Consider the following 20,687-nt stretch of genomic DNA (forward strand, 5'->3'; position numbering starts at 1 on the left):
CAGAAACCTATCTGTTAGTGCTATAGCCAAATTTAAGGAAGAGATTCCACCAATACTTAACTCGATAGCATGTCTGCATGTATGGGAGGAAACTTATACAAAATGTACACCACCCCAAATTGATCATGTTGTTGATAGTGCTACAGATGCGCTGCGAATACAATTGGACTCTGTTGCTCCTTTGAAAAAGAAGAAAATAAAACAACATAGATTAGCTCCATGGCATAATGCCGAAACCCGCAAAATAAAGCAAAAGTCGAGACAACTTGAAAGGATATGGCGTTCCACTAAACTTGAAGAATCTCGTTTAATTTGGCATATTACTCTCAATGAATATAAGAAAGCACTGCGTAAAGCGAGAGCAGCCTACTACTCTTCATTAATAGATGAGAATAAGAATAATGCAAGATTTCTTTTCAGCACTGTAGCCAGGCTGACAGAGAGCCACAGCTCGACTGAGCCTTCTATTCCCATAGCACTCAGTAGTAATGATTTTATGTACTTTTTTAACGATAAAATTGTTACTCTTAGAAACAAAATCAATGACCTCTTGCCTTTGACCAGTATAGTGTTATCATCAGCTCCCGGAAACGTAAGTTCTAATATTACACTAGATAGTAAACTAGAATGCTTTTCAGCCATAAACCTTGAACAATTAAATTCAATGATTCTCTCTTCTAAACCATCAACGTGTATCTTAGACTCGATTCCAACTAAGCTGTTAAAATACGTTTTCCATTAATTAGCACTTCTTTATTAAATATTATGAATATGTCTTTATTATCAGGCTATGTTCCACAATCATTTAAAGTTGCAGTGATAAAACCGCTTCTTAAAAAGCGCAACCTCGATTCAGAGGTTTTAGCCAATTATAGACCTATTTCTAATCTCCCATTCCTCTCAAAGATTCTTGAGAAAGCGGTCGCAAAACAGTTGTGTGAAAAAACAATGATTTATTTGAAGATTTTCAGTCTGGCTTTAGAACACATCATAGCACAGAGACAGCTCTTGTTAAAGTCACAAATGACATTCTAATAGCCTCAGACAAGGGACTCGTCTCTATTCTTGTCTTGCTCGATCTTAGTGGTGCATTTGATACTATCGACCATGATATCCTATTGCAAAGACTAGAGCACTTAGTTGGCATACAGGGAACTGCTTTAGGCTGGTTTAGGTCCTATCTATCTGAACGCTCTCAGTTTGTACGTGTCAACGATGAATCTTCCACGCAAACCAAAGTTAGCCATGGAGTGCCACAGGGCTCAGTGCTCGGACCTATTTTGTTCACATTACGTATATATGCTTCCGTTAGGCAATATTATAAGGAATCATTCTGTACATTTTCATTGTTATGCGGATGATACTCAACTATATTTATCAATCAAGCCTGATGAAACCAACCACCTAAATAAAATTCAAGACTGCGTCAAGGGCTTAAAAACGTGGATGACTTTACATTTTTTTATGTGAAACACAACTAAAACTGAAGTTATTGTACTTGGCCCAAAGAATCTACGAAACAAATTATCTAAAGATATACTAACTATGGATGGCATTAATTTGGCCTCCAGTGAGACTGTAAGGAATCTTGGTGTTATATTTGATCAGGATTTATCCTTTAACGCCCACATAAAATCAATTTCAAGGACCGCCTACTTCCATCTATGCAACATTGCAAAAATCAGGCATATCTTGCCTCAAAACGATGCAGATAAACTAGTCCATGCATTTGTTACTTCAAGGCTGGATTATTGTAACTCCTTATTATCAGGGTGTACCAAGAAGTCAGTCAAGTCGCTTCAGTTGATTCAAGATGCTGCAGCTCGTGTACTAACCAGAGTTAGGAAAAGGGACCACATTACTCCTGTTCTGGCTGCCTTACACTGGCTCCCTATAGAACACAGGATTGAATTTAAAATTCTTCTTCTCGCCTACAAAGCCCTTAATGGGCAGGCGCCATCTTACCTTAAAGAACTCATTATACCCTACTGTCCTACTAGGGCATTGCGTTCCAAGAATGCAGGGTTGTTGGTTGTTCCTAGAGTCTCTAAAAGTACAATGGGAGCCAGAGCCTTTTCTTATCAAGCTCCACTTTTGTGGAATCAGCTTCCAGTTTGTGTTCGGGCGGCAGAACATCAATTTTTAAGAGTGCGCTTAAGACCTTCATTTTTGATAAAGCTGATAGTGATCAAATAAAATAATCTTATAAGAGTGCATTGACGTAGATACGTTGTGCCTCTTCACCTATACATTTTAGTTCTTACTCTTTCACTTAAATCCTAAAAACTTAGATCTTATATTTAAAACTTTATCCAAAACCTTTCCCCTCTCTGACCTCTCCATGTTTATTAGAGGGTAACAGGTTGCAGAGAAGGCCTAGCCCGGCCGGGGAGTGTGGAACGTAGCCACAGACCTACTCCTTACCTCTAACCAATTCAGGTTCCAGTGGGGACCTTTCTCCCTGCGTGTGCCTCTCCACCTCTGTTTCCTACTTCTTACTTGCTACCCTTTTCCCTCAACCTATCCCAAGGGAGTGCATGTATGTAGACACGTTAGTTTAGCTGCTATAGGCTTGGACTGTTGGGGGGGGGGCACCTTACTCCGTCTTTCTGTCTGTTTGTACCTGTGTACTCTCATGTTCCGATTAACCCAGCTTCCCCCAAATCTCTTTTTTTGTGTCCATATCTACGCCGGGATCCTCTATCCTGAGCACTGGATCTGAGTCCTGGACTTCGAGTCGTGGCTGAACCTGTCTCTGCGTTCCTGCCTGACTCTCATCATTCTACTTCCCTGATGGCTCCCACAGGAATGTTGACATCCTCGTGGATTCATCTTCTTATTATAGACACATGCATTTCCAAACATTTGGTCTACCTATGCTGTAAATGTATTATCTTTTCGATTTACACACGGCATCTATTGCACGTCTGTCCGTCCTGGGAGAGGGATCCCTCCTCTGTTGCTCTCCCTGAGGTTTCTCCCATGTTCCCCTTTAAACTCTGGGGTTTTCTCTGGAAGTGTTTCCTTGTACGATGTGAGGGTCTAAGGACAGAGGGTCTAAGGACAGAGGGTGTCATATTGTCATACTGATATTCTGTACAAACAGTGAAGTCCATTGAGACAAATGTAACATTTATGATATTGGGCTATATAAATAAACATTGATTGATGACCAATTTTAAATGTGCAACCTTTTGAGTGATGTAAAGATAGTGAGTCAAAAGTCCTTTCAACCAATTTTCCATTACCTAGAATAGACAGGGTAAGACTGATAACCGATGTGCTGGACACCCATTTGGAAAGGTTCCTGTGGATATTACTTCAACCAATAAGTGAATGATGTCTTGTAGTCTCACACAAATATGTCGCAATTGATATTTCTGAATATGGGCTGCTCCTGCAATTTCAGGTCCCTGTGATACAAATCATTTCCAATCTTTGGGATATTATGCGGTTTCTTTGACTTGAATATAAGTGAATATTGCTCATTTTGGCCCTCGAGTCCTGGGATGGATCGAAAAGGTACTAAGCAGGAAGCGAAGGTAGAATGACATGAGACTGTTTCAAAAAGATATTCAATCCCATTTTTAGAATGAAGGATGATTGCTTTCAAGCCAAAGAGGGAAAGATTGAGATGAAGTGTGTAGAAAAGAGACAGAAAGATGACTTTGGGCTCGGCTAGGGCAATGGAAAGATAAGGAAATATGATATATACATTACAATGAAATGGAGCTAAACCAGTTAAGTATTCAAAGTGAAGCTCAGCATCAATGAACAGCTTCTGGAAGTTTGAAAGTTCTTAAATAGAAAGTGTTGTTGAAAATGGAGCCGGTGAAGTTGAAGAAACTGTGACATGCATACTGCAAAGTGGATGCTTGGCAATGTTTTGCTAAAGATAATAGCATGTACTTTACTGACGCAGCATCCACACGACGGCGTGCGTTGAAGCTTGCCGGTGAGCTGTCGGAAACTCGTCCAACAACCAATCACATGAATCTCCCGCCCCGGACACACAAGCACGCGGTTTGATTGGCTAGAGCTTGTACTGGCATATGATTTGATTGGCTGACGCTTCCGCCGAAGCTTCAAAAGTTGAACATTGCTCAACTTTTGAAGCGAGCAACGCTCCCACAATGCAGTTCGGCAAAGCGTGATGTCACCCTATTCAAAGTGAATGGGCAGAAGCGCTGAAGCTTCAACGCACGCCGCCGTGTGGACGTGCTGTTAGAGAAACAGGAGATTATGAAAGGACTATGTTGTTCGAATTAATGCCGTTGGAGTACGATACAATGTACGTATAAAACGTTAACAAATACGAACTATTAAATGTGCAGTAACGATTCAGCAAGACCTCAGAGACGTTTAAGAATCGTCGGGATAAATGCTCTTCTACTAATCCACACCGACATGTGCGCACTCTGAAAACCAAACCCTGAGAGTTCTGTGAAATAAATGAGTCGAAATGTAACAATAACTCAGGGTCAAGCCGGAGCAATTTTAATTTGAAATACAAAAACAGGAAGAATACCTACTTCTAGACAAATATAAAACCTTTGCTAAAATGGTGTCCCTGTATTTCTCAAAACAGTCAGCCGCTCTTAGAGCCACGCAGTTTCATTCATGACAAGAATGCTTCGTGTAATTAGTTTTGCCCCATTAAAGCTTTTAAAGTGCATTTTCCCATAAATGCTACTAGCCTTTTTTTCAAATGTTGTATTGCTGGTAGCCTTGAGATGCCATTGCCGTTAACATTTTGTTAATATCCTCCATTCGGGTTTAGCATGACAACTGCACTTAACGAAGGGACTTTTCTCTCTCACTTCTTCAAAGAAAATATTTTTTTATTAGCCTCCTGCCTATGAATCCTCCACAGAGGCCTCGAATGCCAGAGGAACACTTTTAATTCATCAGCGGGGGGCCACTGAAGGCTGTTCTGGATCATTGGACAGACAACGACAGTAGTCTGAAAGACGGAGAGAGAGTGAGGAGCGAGAGGCGGAATAAGGGAGTGACTGGGTAATTTAAAAAGTCTCTCTCATAGAACGAATAAAGGACTTTGCAAACAGTAGAGTAGAAAGACCTCCACCATTTAATTATCAAGTAATTGTAAAGTCCATAACAGCAGAGACCTGAAAGCGGGAGACAAGGAAAGAGGGACGGCTCCATGAAAATGTAATTAGCTGAATATCATTTCAACTCTCTCTAAGCCACTGTAGAATTTAAAGGGCCAAAGAAAGAAAAACAGACACGTAACTTTTAAGATAAAACCAAACGCAGCATCGCTGTTTAGATCTTCAGTGACTGGGATCAATATGTAATTACCACAGGGGGATGCACACGCGTTCTCTCACCAACTATCACTCTCTTTTTAACCCCTCTTTATCTCCAGGGAGGGAAACAAAACAACAGTGATTGAGACCGTCAAAGTGTTAAAACCGGGAAACAGATCAATTTATATATTTGTTTCCAATTTCAATAAAGTTACTTGAGTTAAAACTCTAACAGCTTACAGCGCTGGGCAAACATATGACATGTGTTTTTAAGAGACAGGGCCACTTGTAGTATTTGTCACCATAAAAGTTAAGTTGTGGTGAAGAGTGGAGCCAGTGGAACTTAAACGCAGCAGACTGTAGCCCACAACAAAAATACTTTTTATTGAAGGAAAGCCAAAATTGATAAACCAAGGATTAAAAAAAGTAATGTGACAAGGGGATGAAGTGCAGGTGGAGAGATGGTGGAGAAGCACAGGTGAGGGGAGTGAGGTAATTAAGGAGCAGGGAAGCAGCTGATTGGCTGGGAGAAAGGGCTAACAAGGCAGATTGAGAGCAGGTGTGTGGATGGGCAAAGGCGGGAACACTGCAAACAGATTAATGATTAATGGGACTTAGCTTCAGGTGTGTGAGTTATAACTAATATTGGCAACATATGTGTGTATTTATTTAAACATGTACAACGTTATTGGTGTTAGATTGTTGTTTCGTGAGTTATCCAATTGTCAAAAACTCTTCCATCCAGCTTACCATAAATGATAAATAATTGCTACGCATACACTCATCCATTATATTATATCTGCAAGACCTCATAGTTGCACGTAAAATCTTTACATTTGTTGTTATTATTCATTTAGAAGTATATAAACAACAACACTTTTGCACCCACTTCCTTTGTTTTTCTGCATGCTGGCCTACCAAAGCACAACGAGTCCAAGTGACCGTAGCTACACAAAACCCCAGCGGCTTCGACCATACTCTATGCTTAGAAGTGCTATTTCCATGATCCTTTCTGCTGCCAAATAGTGATCAAGGGGTCATTTCATTTCTCTGCCTCATTGTCTAAACACACATTGTGTACGAGAGCAAATAGTCGAAGCAGCTACTGGTTTTGGAACGTCATGACAGCGATCCTCCACCTAGCTTCCAGAATTAACAGCTGCTCTGCACTGATTGTGTCCGGTCTACGGGGACTGAAAGCTACGTACTTCGACTATAGTGTGTCCAAGATGACCCTCTCCCCAACGGACATATACTGTGCATTCACTGATTACTGTTATTGTTGCTCTCTCTCTCTCTGAGGCAGCACAAAGAGAGAAGCTTAACAATGTAAGAATGGATTTTGGGAGTTTGTTAATTGATAACAAGAAAGCTACTTCAAATCCTATTTTGGCCCTGCAGGAGGATGTTCTTTTATTGACTTTGTGAACCATTAGACACATTACAAACACTGATGTAGTCGCCTAAAATTAAAATGGTTATGAAAGAATATAGATAGTCGGTTTTGACTCTTCATAATATTCACAGAAACAGTTTTAAATAATTAGAACATTTCAAAACTATGAGGATTGTTCTTACTTGGGTTACTTACTCAGTAAATGTAGGATAAAGTAAAATATCACTTTATACATTTGTCTTGCGACTGAAATAACTCTGAGACTAATCCTTATGATCATCTCGTAAATTAACAGATATATGTTGAAAAAAAAAAACATTATCCAACAAGGACAGAACCAAGGACAAAAGAAGACATGAACACTAAGTAATGTGACGAGGGGATGTGCAGGGGAGGTAACCAGGGAGCAGGGAAGCAGCTGATTGGCCGGGGAAAACTCGAGGCGGATTGGGAGCAGGTGTGTGGATGGGCAAAGGAGAGAAAACACAGAAAACTAAAAAAAAACGTATTTTTATTAATTGGACTTAGCATCAGGTGTGTGAGTTGAAAATCAAAAAAGGATTAACTAATAATTAATAGATAAGCAGATTTGGCAAGTCAACGTTTGCACATTATTTCAAAAGTTGTTTTGTGCAAGACACTCTGGGGGGCTAGTTACACCCAACACACACATTCTGCTAGAAGAGAGCTTTAACTTTTTATAGTTTTTGTACATTTTAATAATGATACTTATTTTAAGTAGCAATACTGGAATGAAACATACAGGTGCATCTCCTAAACATTTTTTTTTGCAGGCTTTACAATATGTACCAAGGTGAATAGTTTGCACTACTGAGAAATACAAACAACTTCCTTTATGACACATTCCTCGTGGCGTCAAATAAGGTAACCCACAGTCTCAGCACTATAAATAATGCAGCGTTGTTTGGAAGCATCAGAGGGGTCTCCCTATCCCTCTCCCTCTGTTTCTCTCTTGCTTTGTTTCCCCTCCACATGTCAAGTAACATGACATTCAAAGGCTCAACATGAACCACAATCTTCCTTTGGATATTTCGTTGAAGCTAACTTACGAGGCATATTTCCCCCCCTCTTTTTATGACAAGTGACTCTTGAGAAGCGAGACAGTGAGAGCATGAAAGGGAATGATTTGCTTATAGAATCTCTTGGGGGGGGGGGGGGGGGGGGGGACCTCACTACCACTTGGAAATGACACAAGCATGACATGATATCATTAAAAAAAAAAACATTGCTACTTCAACCACCCCTGTCCCACGGGGTTATAGATAAAACATTGTTTGCTGAAGTATATATGGGGGAATCAGTGTTATATATATTCTGACAACGCCCTATGTATTATTCGGTCGAACAAACTGATCTTATATAGATGATGATCAGAATTTAGGATTCCTTGCATTTTCTTTGTGGCTGAAAAACAAACAAATGTGCAGAGACTGTTGTGATAGATTATTTTGCATTTGCTCAACGGAAATGAAAAAGATTGAGGGAGATATGAACTGCTGATTATATTCTGTACCAGAAATCCAATTTACATAGAAATAATGTTGGAAAATCTATCTCTAATACAGTATGTTGTTAATTAATTGTTAACTGAATATCAAACATCATCATAGATCTATAAACTTCCCCAATACAGATATACTGTACATATGTTGTCACCATAGCACTGGCTGTGTTAAGTCTATTTTTTCTAGGCCATGGGAGTCTTCGGGTTGTTTGGTCTCTCCATGTAGGCCATCGGGGAGTCCACCAGGGGCTCGACAAATCCTGATTCCACACACACACACACACACACACACACACACACACACACACACACACACACACACACACACACACAAGCTCGGTTCCAGTATGAAGCAACTTGCTCTGTCGGTGCACCTAGGGGATAGCCTTAGCCACCAGCCGCCAGTCCCCAAATCCACTGACTGATCCAGTGCCCAGACTGTCAGGCCCTTCCCAGCCACTGCACCATCTTTCAACCTTCACTAGTTGCTGCGAGGCCTCCGCTACTACACACTGTGTCTTTAAACCCAGCACAAGGGTGCATTAAAAAGGAGCATTGTGCACACAAAAAGCTCTGATGTGGCTCGAGAGATCTAACCCGGGAGGCAGACTAAGTGACAAAGACGGCATTTGAAGGAACATCAAGGTGTCTGATCATCTGAGCATGAAGGAGCACCTGAAGCTTCGTCGGATTTGAACGACAATAATGTGCTTTTGCTGTCGAAGTCAAGCTAGTCAAGCACCTAAACAATTGTAATTGCTAGGAAATATCGTTTTGAATTTCCGTCAGATGATTGGCTTCTTTTTCTCTCCCTGTTAGCAGGAAATGTCTGGAGTATTGGAGGTGCTGACATGTTGAGGAAGAAAGTTCTCAAAACCAAAATCCCTTTCTGTCACTTCGTCTGACTTCTGATTCAAGAACAACGAAAGGAACCCGCTAGCTGGATTGATTCGTACATGCTGATATTCTCATTCGGGGTTTATTGGAATATACTGTAATTATCTTGACTATTTAAATAGAGGGCAAATGGTTCCTCTGGTGACTTGCAAATCCATTATTGCCTGCCTAATTGGCTTGGCATGCCTCGCCCCCTCTTTCTCTTGCTTGTTCACTCAAAGATTAAAATCCAGCAGTGATTTTTAATTTGAAAAGGAAAATGCAGTCAAAGTGATAAGCCCGGACTGAAAAAGGTCTAATCTTATTTAAGCATTGCACGACACACAATGTGCATCAATGAACTTTGCCCTTGATGTAGCAGCATGACAAAGTCTTATCCTCACCAAAACCCTAAAAGTCTTAGCCTGTCTGAAATCTGAAAGCCTTAAACTTGTGTTCTGCCTTTCTCATGTTCATATGCAAAACATTCTGCTTATAACACAGCTTTGAAAATGTTGCAATTAAGGTGTATGTACAGAAAATAGTGCCAGTCAGTGCATGTTTGGATCAGTGGGAATAGAATAAGAGCCTGCCAGCTCGTATAGATCCACGTGTGACCTCAAGAACACTTCTCTCACCTGTTGTTGTTTACTCGCCTGAAGGGCTTCCATGAAGTGGCAGTTAGTGTTTCTCCTTTTAGATTTCAAGGAAGCTCTTCGGAGCACACACAGACCAAAGGAAAGCTTTGCACTTGTGACCTGATTGGAAGAATTCTAATTAATCTGATGTGTGTTTTATTTCACCTGTTTAAATGATTGGTATTAATTTGTTAACCAACTTACTTATGGAAATTGTAACTTTGCTGCATTGCATTTTTTTTGCAAAGACATTCTTATCAAAGATTACCAAATATTTAAGCATTCTGACAAATATGCTTATTCTATCAAAAGCTAAATGAGAATACGGATGGCACTGTGTCTGTGCCCTAATTAAGAAGCTAGAACCAGCACATGCATAGCTTAGCTTAGCTTAGGAAACAGTTAGCCTCCAAAAGCTACATGTAGGAAACCCTCCTGCCATCACCTAAACAAACTCCCTAATTACCCTGTTACACATCCTGTCTTTAATACGTATCCGTTGTCGTGCTATTGTATGTCAATATTATAATTTTAGAATGCATTTCTCTTTACGAAATCAGCCAAAAACATTTCTACATGTATTATGTGTGCCTCCTTTTGAGCCGCTATCTGACAATCAGTTCTGCCCCCATTAGAAATTGAATTGCTGGTTTCAAACAGCTGCACGGCATTATACGCTTGCCTCGCTGTGATTCAAATGAAATCCGTATCCTAACCACCTACTTAATGGTATTTTCCCTTTTGCCTTTAATTGTCATTGCAGCTATTTAAAAATGACCAGTTCCCAAATAGTTGTGGACACCCTGCCGCTGTGCAGTGTTTCCTGTTAAATCAGCGCCCTTTTATATGTTCCTTGTATCCACCTTTAAAGAGTATTACTAATTAATGAGTCATCTTAAAAGCACTGACATGGATTTAGCTCGCTAATGATTGATTTCATGACAGAGTGATTAACTGATAGGTTCAACTTAAAGAAAGCATACTTTCTTATGTGCACAAAGCTTTAAAGTGCACTCATAACCTTAAAAGCCTTTCACGCTGACTACAGTCCAATGAATTGACTTGACTCGGTTATGGTTCAGTGCTTTTGTTCCTCTGCGCGGGGAGTTAATAACTCAATCCCATCCACTCCCTGATACAGTGAGGATGCACTTATCGCATTGTCAGCAGCACGAATCATTAAAAGCCCCTGGTTAAGTTTGCATGTTACCGATTCGACATTTTTAAATTACCTCACTCGTGCAGGCTCCAGCAGAGTCATGGTGGAAGGGCTCCCTGTGCAACCCCTCGCCCTGCTTTGACCATCAATCACGGCTGTCACGGCAGCTGTGCTCTCGCTCTTCGCTGGGAACTCACACCGGAGCTCTACATCATCCCGAGCTGTGATGAATACACCGGCCTGAGCTCAGGACTTTTTGATTAGAATCTATCCCATCGACAGGAAGCATCATGGACGAAAGAGAACAACAGGTATATCGGGTCTTTTAATGGGCCTATGCGTAACAAAGTCTTACAAAGTTACAAAAGTATTTTCTTTCTTACAGTTGGACATTTTTTAGGACTATTAAAAAAGGGCATTTATGTGTTACTTTATTAATGAAAGTGGACTTTCTTAGATGCTAGGCTAATTAGATTTCTGTCTGACTTGCTTGATCTCTTTCGCTGTCATAAGGCCTTGGATATGTAGGAAAAACATGTGTCTAGTATTGGAAATGTGATGTGAATGTGTACCGGTTGGCAGAGAGGCTAATTCACAGATCATTATATGTTTTATTCAAGATACAAAACAGCTATGAGTGCGGGCTGCTTTCATAATAGCTGGCCTTGCAAGCACAAAACCTGTTTAGCTGTATGCTTGGTTTAGTCAAAGCAACATATACCAATAGAATACTTCTACTTTCCCATCACGTGTGTCCTTGGTAGTGCTTAAGTCTTTTGTAGGGCCACGTTGTGCATCCAGGCTTTATTCCTTTGTATTGTAGAGCAGTAACTCAAAGACAGTTCTAGATAAGACCTATTTCAGACCTGCAGATGGTTTTGGATCTCATTTTGCTTGTAAGATTTAGAAACAATTGGCGTTCACTGTATAGCTTAACCTAAAGATTATGTCATCATAGATACAGGACATTATTATACAAGGACAGTAGAAATCAGGCCCTAAGTCTGACAGGATTACAATTATTTTTAAGCTGACCTTACATGGATAAAAGCCCACTAGAAGAAATCATGCTTTGTGCACACGTATCCCACACTAAGCCTCAAACTGAACTCTGTATGATTTGTTCTTAATATCCAACTGTCAAATAAATTTGAAAAAAAAAACGTTTGTGTGGCACTGTGTTGTCTATTCCTACTGAGATGTTCTCTTTCAGACACGTTTCATATTTGCCCCTGCCCACCGCTCTTGGCTTGTAGCCTGTCTCCCACAAGGCTTTGTTCTTTGACATCGCAGACAACACAACTCCTAACTTCAACGAGAATGCCATCACAACTCATTTCACGCCAGCACGTTAAGAATAGGTTATCCGCCGACGAAAGTTGCACCAACCTGCTTTGAACAATATTAAAGCATATGATTTTCTTTCAGTGTCAAACGAGAACAAAGAGTTCATTTTTGATTTATGAGAAACGTATTATAGAAAGACGGGGCTTACTCTAATTGACTTACCTGGACTAAACCTTTGTTCTGAATCACAATTCTTGTCTGGCAAAGTCACACCAAAGTTGCCATGCCAACAGTGCAAACTAATGCCAAATATAAACTAAAAAGTACAAAATGTTTTTATGGATTTCAACCATTTCACTCTTACTTGTTTGCAGCAGACTTATGTTAATGGTGACGAGCTTATAAGAAATAAATCTTTCATAACAGGGTAAAAAGAAAACACATCAAGTCATGCACAAGATACATGTTGAACTCACCACGGCGTGAACTTTCATTTGCATTTAATTACTTAATCATTTATATGAGTCCTGATTATAATATTGTGCTGGTGATTCATGATAATAGCCTTCAAGTTTGTAGGAACCCATTAGCCTTTGTACGGATGAGATTCATGTACACACAGCAAAAGCCATTTGGGTGTAAATACGAGCATGCACACAACTCTTATACAAGTTATAAAACTTCTTACATCATCATTGTAGGTGCTATTTTATCAAGGGTATCTACCTCTCATATCAGCAGTACACAAAGTCATTTCAGGCGAGATATTATTTAGGACATCTACTCTCCTCTCTTTGATGCCTCTCAGGGGAGCCAGCCACAGTCCTTTCCAGAGGGACGGAGCAAACAGCCCCCATCTCTATTCCACAGAGTTCCACAGATACCCATTTGTCCATCCCCACAGGATAAACCAGCGTTAATGCGATTACATAGCTAGAGACTTTACGATAATTCAATGCATCTCCACAGCTAAGTTTGGAAATGCGACATGGATGCCACATCCGCTTATTGTCGCACCCTGCATGCTAAAGAGAGCATAAAAGTTGACTTATTACCACACAATACTGACTAAGTGGCAAATCTTGTTGGACATGGCGGCCCACCATATGCTAGATTTAATTCGATTTTCTCTTCAGGCTTTAGTTAAGTGCTTCTAAAGTTTTCTTGTCCCACAGCAAGAGGGTAAGAGGGCAGCCGAGGCTTTGATTTTGATTTGCTCTTTCAACAAGAGGCAAATAAGCCTTGATTTGGTAAAAATACAGAGCGCTCACAGCTACACGGCAGCATTAACAGGCTGGAGTATTTGGTGCAAAACTGGATTAAGCCTAATCCTACTGTACACTCATTTCGCTCAATGCAGATCTCTTGTAAAGTTGTGTTTTCTGGGACTATAGGCTTAATCCGGGTATTTGTAAGAGGTGTACAAATGAATGTTTGACTGATTTAATACCCACTGGACTAAGTTTAAAGGTAATATTCATGGGGAATATAGCATTATGAGCTGAATCAGACCCAATCTCTCAATGCAGAGGACAAAAGAGAAAAATATTATTACAGCAGGTATTCAAGCATCTCCCCATTGAAAGGGACTGGGGGTAGGGGCAATGTGCTGCTAATAAGTACATATATTCCTGCAGTGCTGACGATTCTGCAATCATGCGAAGGCTGTCTGGAGGAATATCTCTCCAGCCTGAATAATGAAGAGACATGATGAATCCAGGATGAGCGTCAGGCCAATATTCAGCTGCTTCCCACTTCTCTCCAAGGAAATCAAAGGCTCGTATAGAGAAGAATTCAAAGTGCTGTAGTGATAAAAGAAGAGCTTGACGTGTCCAGTTGTGCATCTCAAAAGCATGGAAATAAGATGCACAGCTTGGGAGCAGAAACAAAAAAAGCCCTGAGTGACAAATCAAATGGTTGTTGCTGGTGAATTGAAATACACTGAATTACAAAGCCTGCCAAGCTGCCTTTTTCATCATTGTGCTGCCCTCTACGGGTCTTCTTCCTGCCTTCCTTCTCCCTGGTCCCCCCCCCCCCCTAACTCCCCCTCCCCGCCGCACCACTTCCCTCTCTCCCATCCATCCCACCTCCTCCACATTACCATACCCCCTTAAAGAGTATTGCACGCATTAAATTGCTTTTCATTTCCGCGCTGTGACAGTCCTGCGATTGGGGGATTTATGCATTTTTACGAGTTATTTGGGCCGTCATACTATGGTAATTGTTTCATAATACGTCCATCGCTGTAGGGGATGCGCTGGTTTGCACCAACCAAGATCAAGTTCCACTAGTTGAAACGTCGGTGGGAAGATACAGCCTGTGTGCATAGGATTTCTTATGAGCAATGGAAGGCTGGAAAAAGGGGGTCGGATTCTCGCATCCACGGCTGCAGGAGGAACATATCCACTGATCTGCGGTCGATTTGAACGCTGTGGCAATTGAAATAAAGAGACATTGGGCAGATCTATACATAAACTGGTACAAGCCGCACCACTGGCAGCAGACAAGGGGATTCGTGCCTCTCTCCTCCGCTTCTTCAGTGCGCATGGATGAAAGTCACAGTTAAAATGCATGCGGCAAGTCTTGTCTGATGTGGGATTACCGAGTTTTTATTCGACCCCTTTTCTTTTACATGTTCGAACTTTGGTAGTGGCTCTTTTTTTCCGAGATGATACAGCTAATCTCAGTGGCTGCTGGAAGAATACAGGAGCCCGTTTCGCCGCTCGGGCTGTCACGTTATTGGCCTGAATGAGACTGTGTTCTTCGACGCCCGCTTTATGGAGCTAAACACCGAGGAGACTTGACTTTAAGTATTTTTGTTTTCAACAGCAGACGGAGGGCGGGTGGTTAAATCACTGAATTCCATGTTTTCACTGAGCTTGGAGGAAAAAAACCGGGGCACAGACGTGATTTTCGGGATGCTTTGGCGTTTACCGGGATCAGCACGGTAAGAGGACGGAGATTTTTCTCATTCATGTGCTTTACATTCTGGGGATCTGTCCGTGGTTCTGAAATCGGTTACAGTTTTATTGCTGAAGTTGATCCAGATTTAAGATGCAAGGTGTCTGCTGATGCAATTGTAATAACAAGCCTGCGTTTGTATGCTCACATATATCAGTTGAATTCGTTCCAAATAACAGCCATACTGTCTCTGCATACCCGGCAATACACGCTTTAGAGTTATACTATGTCCAGAGGCGATTGGCATTCCTTGACGGTATGGTAATAAAGTCAAATGTAAGAAATAATGACATATAAGTGGGTGTACTCGTGAGCTATAGCAACCATACATGTTCCTGTATGTTAAAATGCACCTATTGAGGGTGATTCGATGTGTAGGCTTTTGTGTTCTTTTTAAGGAGCGCACACAAACCAAACGAGTGTGTGTTTGTGTGTGCGTGTTTGGGTGCACGCGCACTCACGCGTCTGTGTTGGAGAGAGGGGGAGACGGAGAGAGAGCGAGAGAGGATCTATCTATCTGTAACCTTCTATATAGCAGATGCCATACAGAATACTTGATTATAGAATTATTTACCCCCCGTCAAAATGCAATTTCGATCAGAGATCCGCCATGAGATCAACGGCACTTGCTTATTTGCCTTTGATCAACTCCTCTCATTTCTTTTTTTCGCCCGTGGGCAGAAGAAAGGCTGCGACTGTCGCCTTGTAGGCTGATATTCACATTTTCTAACGCAGGCCGGATTTTAAGATGAACACTGACTGCTTCTCTGAGCCGATTGCTTTAGCAGAGCCGGTGTTTTTATGATGTCTTACCCGGGGATCGTTATAAACATAGCAAGCGAATAGATTCCTTATCCTCATGTTGTCTGCACGGAGGTGGAGAGAGGTCTCCGACAGTTTCCCCACTGTTACCAAGTCGTCGGTTATGCGGGGTGAGTGATAATCTTTCTGGCTGGGAGATAGGAGTTGGAGATTTTAATGTTAGTTTGTTTGAAAGATTACATCTGTGATTAAAACAAAATGCAACATCATCAAGACGCCATGATACATTTTGAAATCGAGCCTTTTTGTGGAAAATTCTCAAGGGATTGAATTAGTGAATGGCCAGATCCATCAGTCTGCACACGGTAGATGGCGAAGCTTTTTTTCCCCTCCCAAGATAGATTGGAATTCAGGCGAGCTATCAGAAATGCGCAGTGGCCATCCACCACGGGTAGTTGTGTTATCAACTTCATTATATATTTTCGTTTAAGTGTGTTTTTATGAATTATTCATCTGGGTTGCTTGTTCTGTGACAGCCTCCAAAACAAAATGTTGCAGACATAACACATCTGCATAATGAACAAACATTAATAGGCCCACTTGTATTTGCCTTTGTTATTAATAGTTGTTGTGCTCTGTTTGGAGTCCATTGCTATATATATGCATTGTGTGTCACATATGCATTGTTATCCGTGCTATTTAAAACAGAACTCGTCCTTTTTTTTTTCTTCCTTAGATGACACCTCATACTGGTACCGAACTTGAGTGAGCTGGGGCATCCTCTCCCAGGAAAAATGCATATCTGGATCCTAAAAATAATCCTTCTGATTGCATCATCTCTGAGGCTGATCGAGATGTATGACAATTATGGGGAGATCTGTCGAAACCTGTGTACGTGCGAGGAGAAGGAAGGGATCCTGACGGTGAGCTGCGAGAACCGGGGCATCGTCAGACTGACGGAGATCAGCCCGGTCCAGTTCTCCATGTACCACCTCCTGCTCACAGGGAACCTCCTGAAGAAGCTGTCTCTCAATGATTTCATCAATTACACAGGAGTGACCATCCTGCACTTGGGGAACAATGATATCTCCGAGGTAGAGTCGGGTGCCTTTAATGGACTCCAGGGATTAAAAAGGTTGCACCTGAACAACAACAAGATTGAATCCCTGAGGGATGACACCCTTGCAGGACTTGAGAGTTTGGAATACCTTCAGATTGATTATAATTACATCACCAATATAGACACTAATGCCTTGAGCAAACTACACCAACTGACAGTGATGATATTGAACGACAACATGCTCTCTACCCTTCCCACCAATATCTTTCGGAATGTCCCCCTCACGCACTTGGATCTAAGGGGGAACCGGTTAAAAATGTTCCCTTACATCGGCCTCTTGGAGCACATGGACAAAGTTGTGGAATTACAGCTAGAGGAGAATCCGTGGAATTGCTCCTGCGAGCTGATTGCTCTGAAGGCTTGGCTGGAGAGTATAGCCTACACGGCTCTGGTGGGGGAAGTGGTGTGCGAGACGCCATTCAGGCTCCATGGTAGGGACCTAGATGAGGTGTCCAAGCAGGAACTCTGCCCAAGAAGACCCCTAGAAGACTCTGTCAGGCCTGCACCTCCTAGCAGCACCAATGGATATTACCAGACCACAACTGCTGCCGTCACATCCTCCGCCACCTCCTCTGCTGTTTTTAGGTCCTCCTCTCGGCCTACCAAGGGCACGCGGCCATTCAACAGAACTAGGTTAAAGCCCACATCCAGAGTCCCAGGTGGTAACCCTTACAACTATGGCCCCATCATTGCTTTTCAGACCAAATCTCCTGTGCCTTTGGACTGTCCAGCTGCCTGCACATGCAACCTGCAGATATCTGAGATTGGGCTAAATGTCAACTGCCAAGAGAGAAAGATTGAAAGCATTTCTGATCTAAAACCCAAGCCATACAATCCTAAAAAAATGTATCTCACTGGAAATTACATCCCTGTGGTACGGAGATCAGATTTTGTGGATGCAGTTGGATTGGATTTGCTTCACCTGGGAAACAACAGGATAAGTCTCATCCACGACCGGGCTTTTGGGGATTTAACCAACCTACGTAGGCTGTATTTAAATGGTAATCTCATGGACAGGCTTACAGGAGAAATGTTTTTTGGTTTGCAGAACTTGCAGTTTCTTTATTTAGAGTACAACAAAATCAAGGAGGTTGACGCCGGTACTTTCCGCTACCTCCCTAATCTCCAGCTGCTTTTCCTCAACAATAACCTCCTGAAAACCTTACCTGTGGACATTTTTTCCACCCTCTCCCTGTCAAGGCTTAATCTGCGCAACAACCATTTCCAAAACCTGCCTGTGAGTGGTGTTTTAGACCAGCTGAAGCTGCTTCTTCAGATAGATTTGTTTGAAAACCCCTGGGACTGCTCTTGTGACATAGTGGGGATGAAGATATGGCTGGAGCAGCTCAGCGCAGGCACTGTGGTTAATGAGGTCGTGTGTGAAACACCGAGGCGCCACACAGGAGTGGACGTGTGCTCCATTCAATCAGAGCACCTGTGCCCAGACTACTCTGACGTGAACACCTTGCCAACACAGCCTACGGAAGAGCCCATGGACGACCGAGTGGTAACTACAGACGCCCCGCAGAAGTTCAACACCCCCAGCAGCACCGTGCCCCTCTCCGTCCTCATCCTCAGTCTCCTGCTTGTTTTCATCATGTCGGTCTTTGTGGCCGCGGGGCTGTTTGTTGTGGTCATGAAAAAGCGTAAAAAGTCGCAGAGTGACCGCACGAGCACCAACAACTCTGACGTCAGCTCTTTTAACTTGCAGTACAGCCTCTACAGCAACCGCTCCGGGCCCAAAGTAAAGGCCCCAGTGGGACACGTTTATGAGTATATCCCACACCCCATGGGACATATGTGCAAAAACCCCATTTACAGGTCGCGGGAAGGCAACACAGTGGAGGATTACCGTGACCTCCATGAGCTCAAGGTCACATACAGGAGTACCCCGGATGATGAGAGGGACAGCAGTACAATGAGGAGCCCTGCGTACAGCGTGAGCACCATCGAGCCCCGTGAAAACCCCTCCCCTGTCCCGGATGCTGACCATTTCTTCAGAGGCATCCTTGAGCATGATAAGCAGCCTCCCCCCCACCCTTCTATCCAGTCCATCCCAGCAGGTGCAAATTTAGAGTACAAGTACACAGGGCCTGTGTCGTACACGTACAACCCCAATTTTGATGTCAGACGTCAGTTTTTGCACCCGGAGAGGATAAGAGAAACAGTGCTCTACGGCACGGCACCCAGTACTGTTTATGTTGAGCCAAACAGAAATGAGTACTTGGAGCTAAAAGCGAAACTGCAGTCTGAGCCCGATTACCTCGAAGTTCTTGAGAAACAGACCACCTTTAGCCAGTTCTGAGCAACAGAATTATTAATGTAATGAAGCATTTTCTCTCTTGCCCCCTCTTGAAACAGTGGCTCAGTTTATAGGGTGCCTTGGCACAACACACACACACACAAGCAACAGCGATGGAGTTTAAAATGGGGTGTGCCGAACAATCTTATTCTTATTTCTGAAACATGACTTTACAGGAATGGATACAGCTTTCTGAAACATGGATGAACAAAATTGCTCTGCTTAACTGATGATGCAAAATCTATTTTTCTATGGTGAAGATCGAATAACACACAAAATGTAAGTGTACAGGTCAATCTTACCCAACTTCATTTTCAGGAATATAACCATACATAAGGTATATTGTGAATCAGAAAAGAAATGTTTATAAAAATCACTCCTGGACAAAAACACTGTACAGCAGATCATCAAAACTGTGTAGGACTATTTTCTGCTGTAGTCTGTAAGTAAGTATTTATTGATATAATCTGCCATGTCTTTTCAAAACTTTTGATTCTACATCAATATTACCTGTGTCATCATACTCCATGATCCTCTGGAAAGGCTTATGTTTGTAGTTTCATTTACTGTAGCTCTGCATTGTAAAAGTGGCTTTTTTTGAAAGTGGCACACCCCCAATGTTCAAAAAAGACTGCGTCATTTGAAGAAGATGAAAAAAAAAAGTGTCTTTGTATGCTTTCTGCACTTTTTGGAATTGGAAGGCTGGTTAGCCTTCAATGAGCTCTCATAAAGGAGATTATTATATTAAAAATGAATATGGGTATTCATTCTTAATATGTAGAATTGATATGTTATCAAAACGAAAAATTCATAAATGATATTTGAAGTAATAATTCTGTTGTGTAATACTGATATTTTACTCAATGTAACACCTATTTTTATACAAGCGTTCGCAGATTCTCTATTCCTTATCAACTTCATTTGTTTTGATTGCTTTGCACTTATTGCACTATATTGACCAAACGATGTTATTGTCATCAAATAAACATGATGTCAGGTTCATATAATGTGCTTATGAGGAAACTAATAAGCCTGTTTGGTCATAATATAAAACAATAATTTGGGGGAAAACACATTTTCAGATTAACATGACATTATTAAGGAAACAGTGTGACTTGGAAATGAGTGGGCAAAAATATATTTAATTTAGAAAGCAAACGGAAATACATTGGCTGTTTAAAGTTGGCTATGTTGTGGACTCAAAGCAGATAAAAATACAGTATATACACTGTAAGCCTCACTCAAAGAGCATATAGGCCAAGATTAGAATCAATGGGTTTCAATCAATGAGCATTATCTGTGGCAACCCCTTTGCAATCATACCATGGCAACAGCATCCACATTGCAGCCAGGCAAGCGATAATTCGATCATTAAAGTTCACCTGATATCA

General features: G+C 41.7%; 1 protein-coding gene across 2 annotated transcripts; it reads left to right on the forward strand.

The window, feature by feature from the left end:
• The first annotated feature begins 14,272 nt into the window (after positions 1-14,272).
• Positions 14,273-20,027, forward strand: slitrk5 (SLIT and NTRK like family member 5). Of its 2 annotated transcripts, none has more exons than XM_079668556.1 (2): positions 14,273-15,098; positions 16,611-20,027. In XM_079668556.1, the coding sequence occupies exon 2, from the start codon at positions 16,669-16,671 to the stop codon at positions 19,297-19,299; it is 2,631 nt and encodes an 876-aa protein (XP_079524682.1). In that variant the 5' UTR covers positions 14,273-15,098; positions 16,611-16,668; the 3' UTR covers positions 19,300-20,027. The 2 variants fall into 2 exon arrangements, with proteins under 2 accessions (XP_079524682.1, XP_079524683.1); XM_079668557.1 differs by lacking the exon at positions 14,273-15,098 and adding an exon at positions 15,600-16,044.
• Positions 20,028-20,687: the final 660 nt, after the last annotated feature.

Source organism: Notothenia rossii (genome assembly GCF_949606895.1).
Source record: "Notothenia rossii genome assembly, chromosome: 3".
NCBI lineage: Eukaryota > Metazoa > Chordata > Actinopteri > Perciformes > Nototheniidae > Notothenia > Notothenia rossii.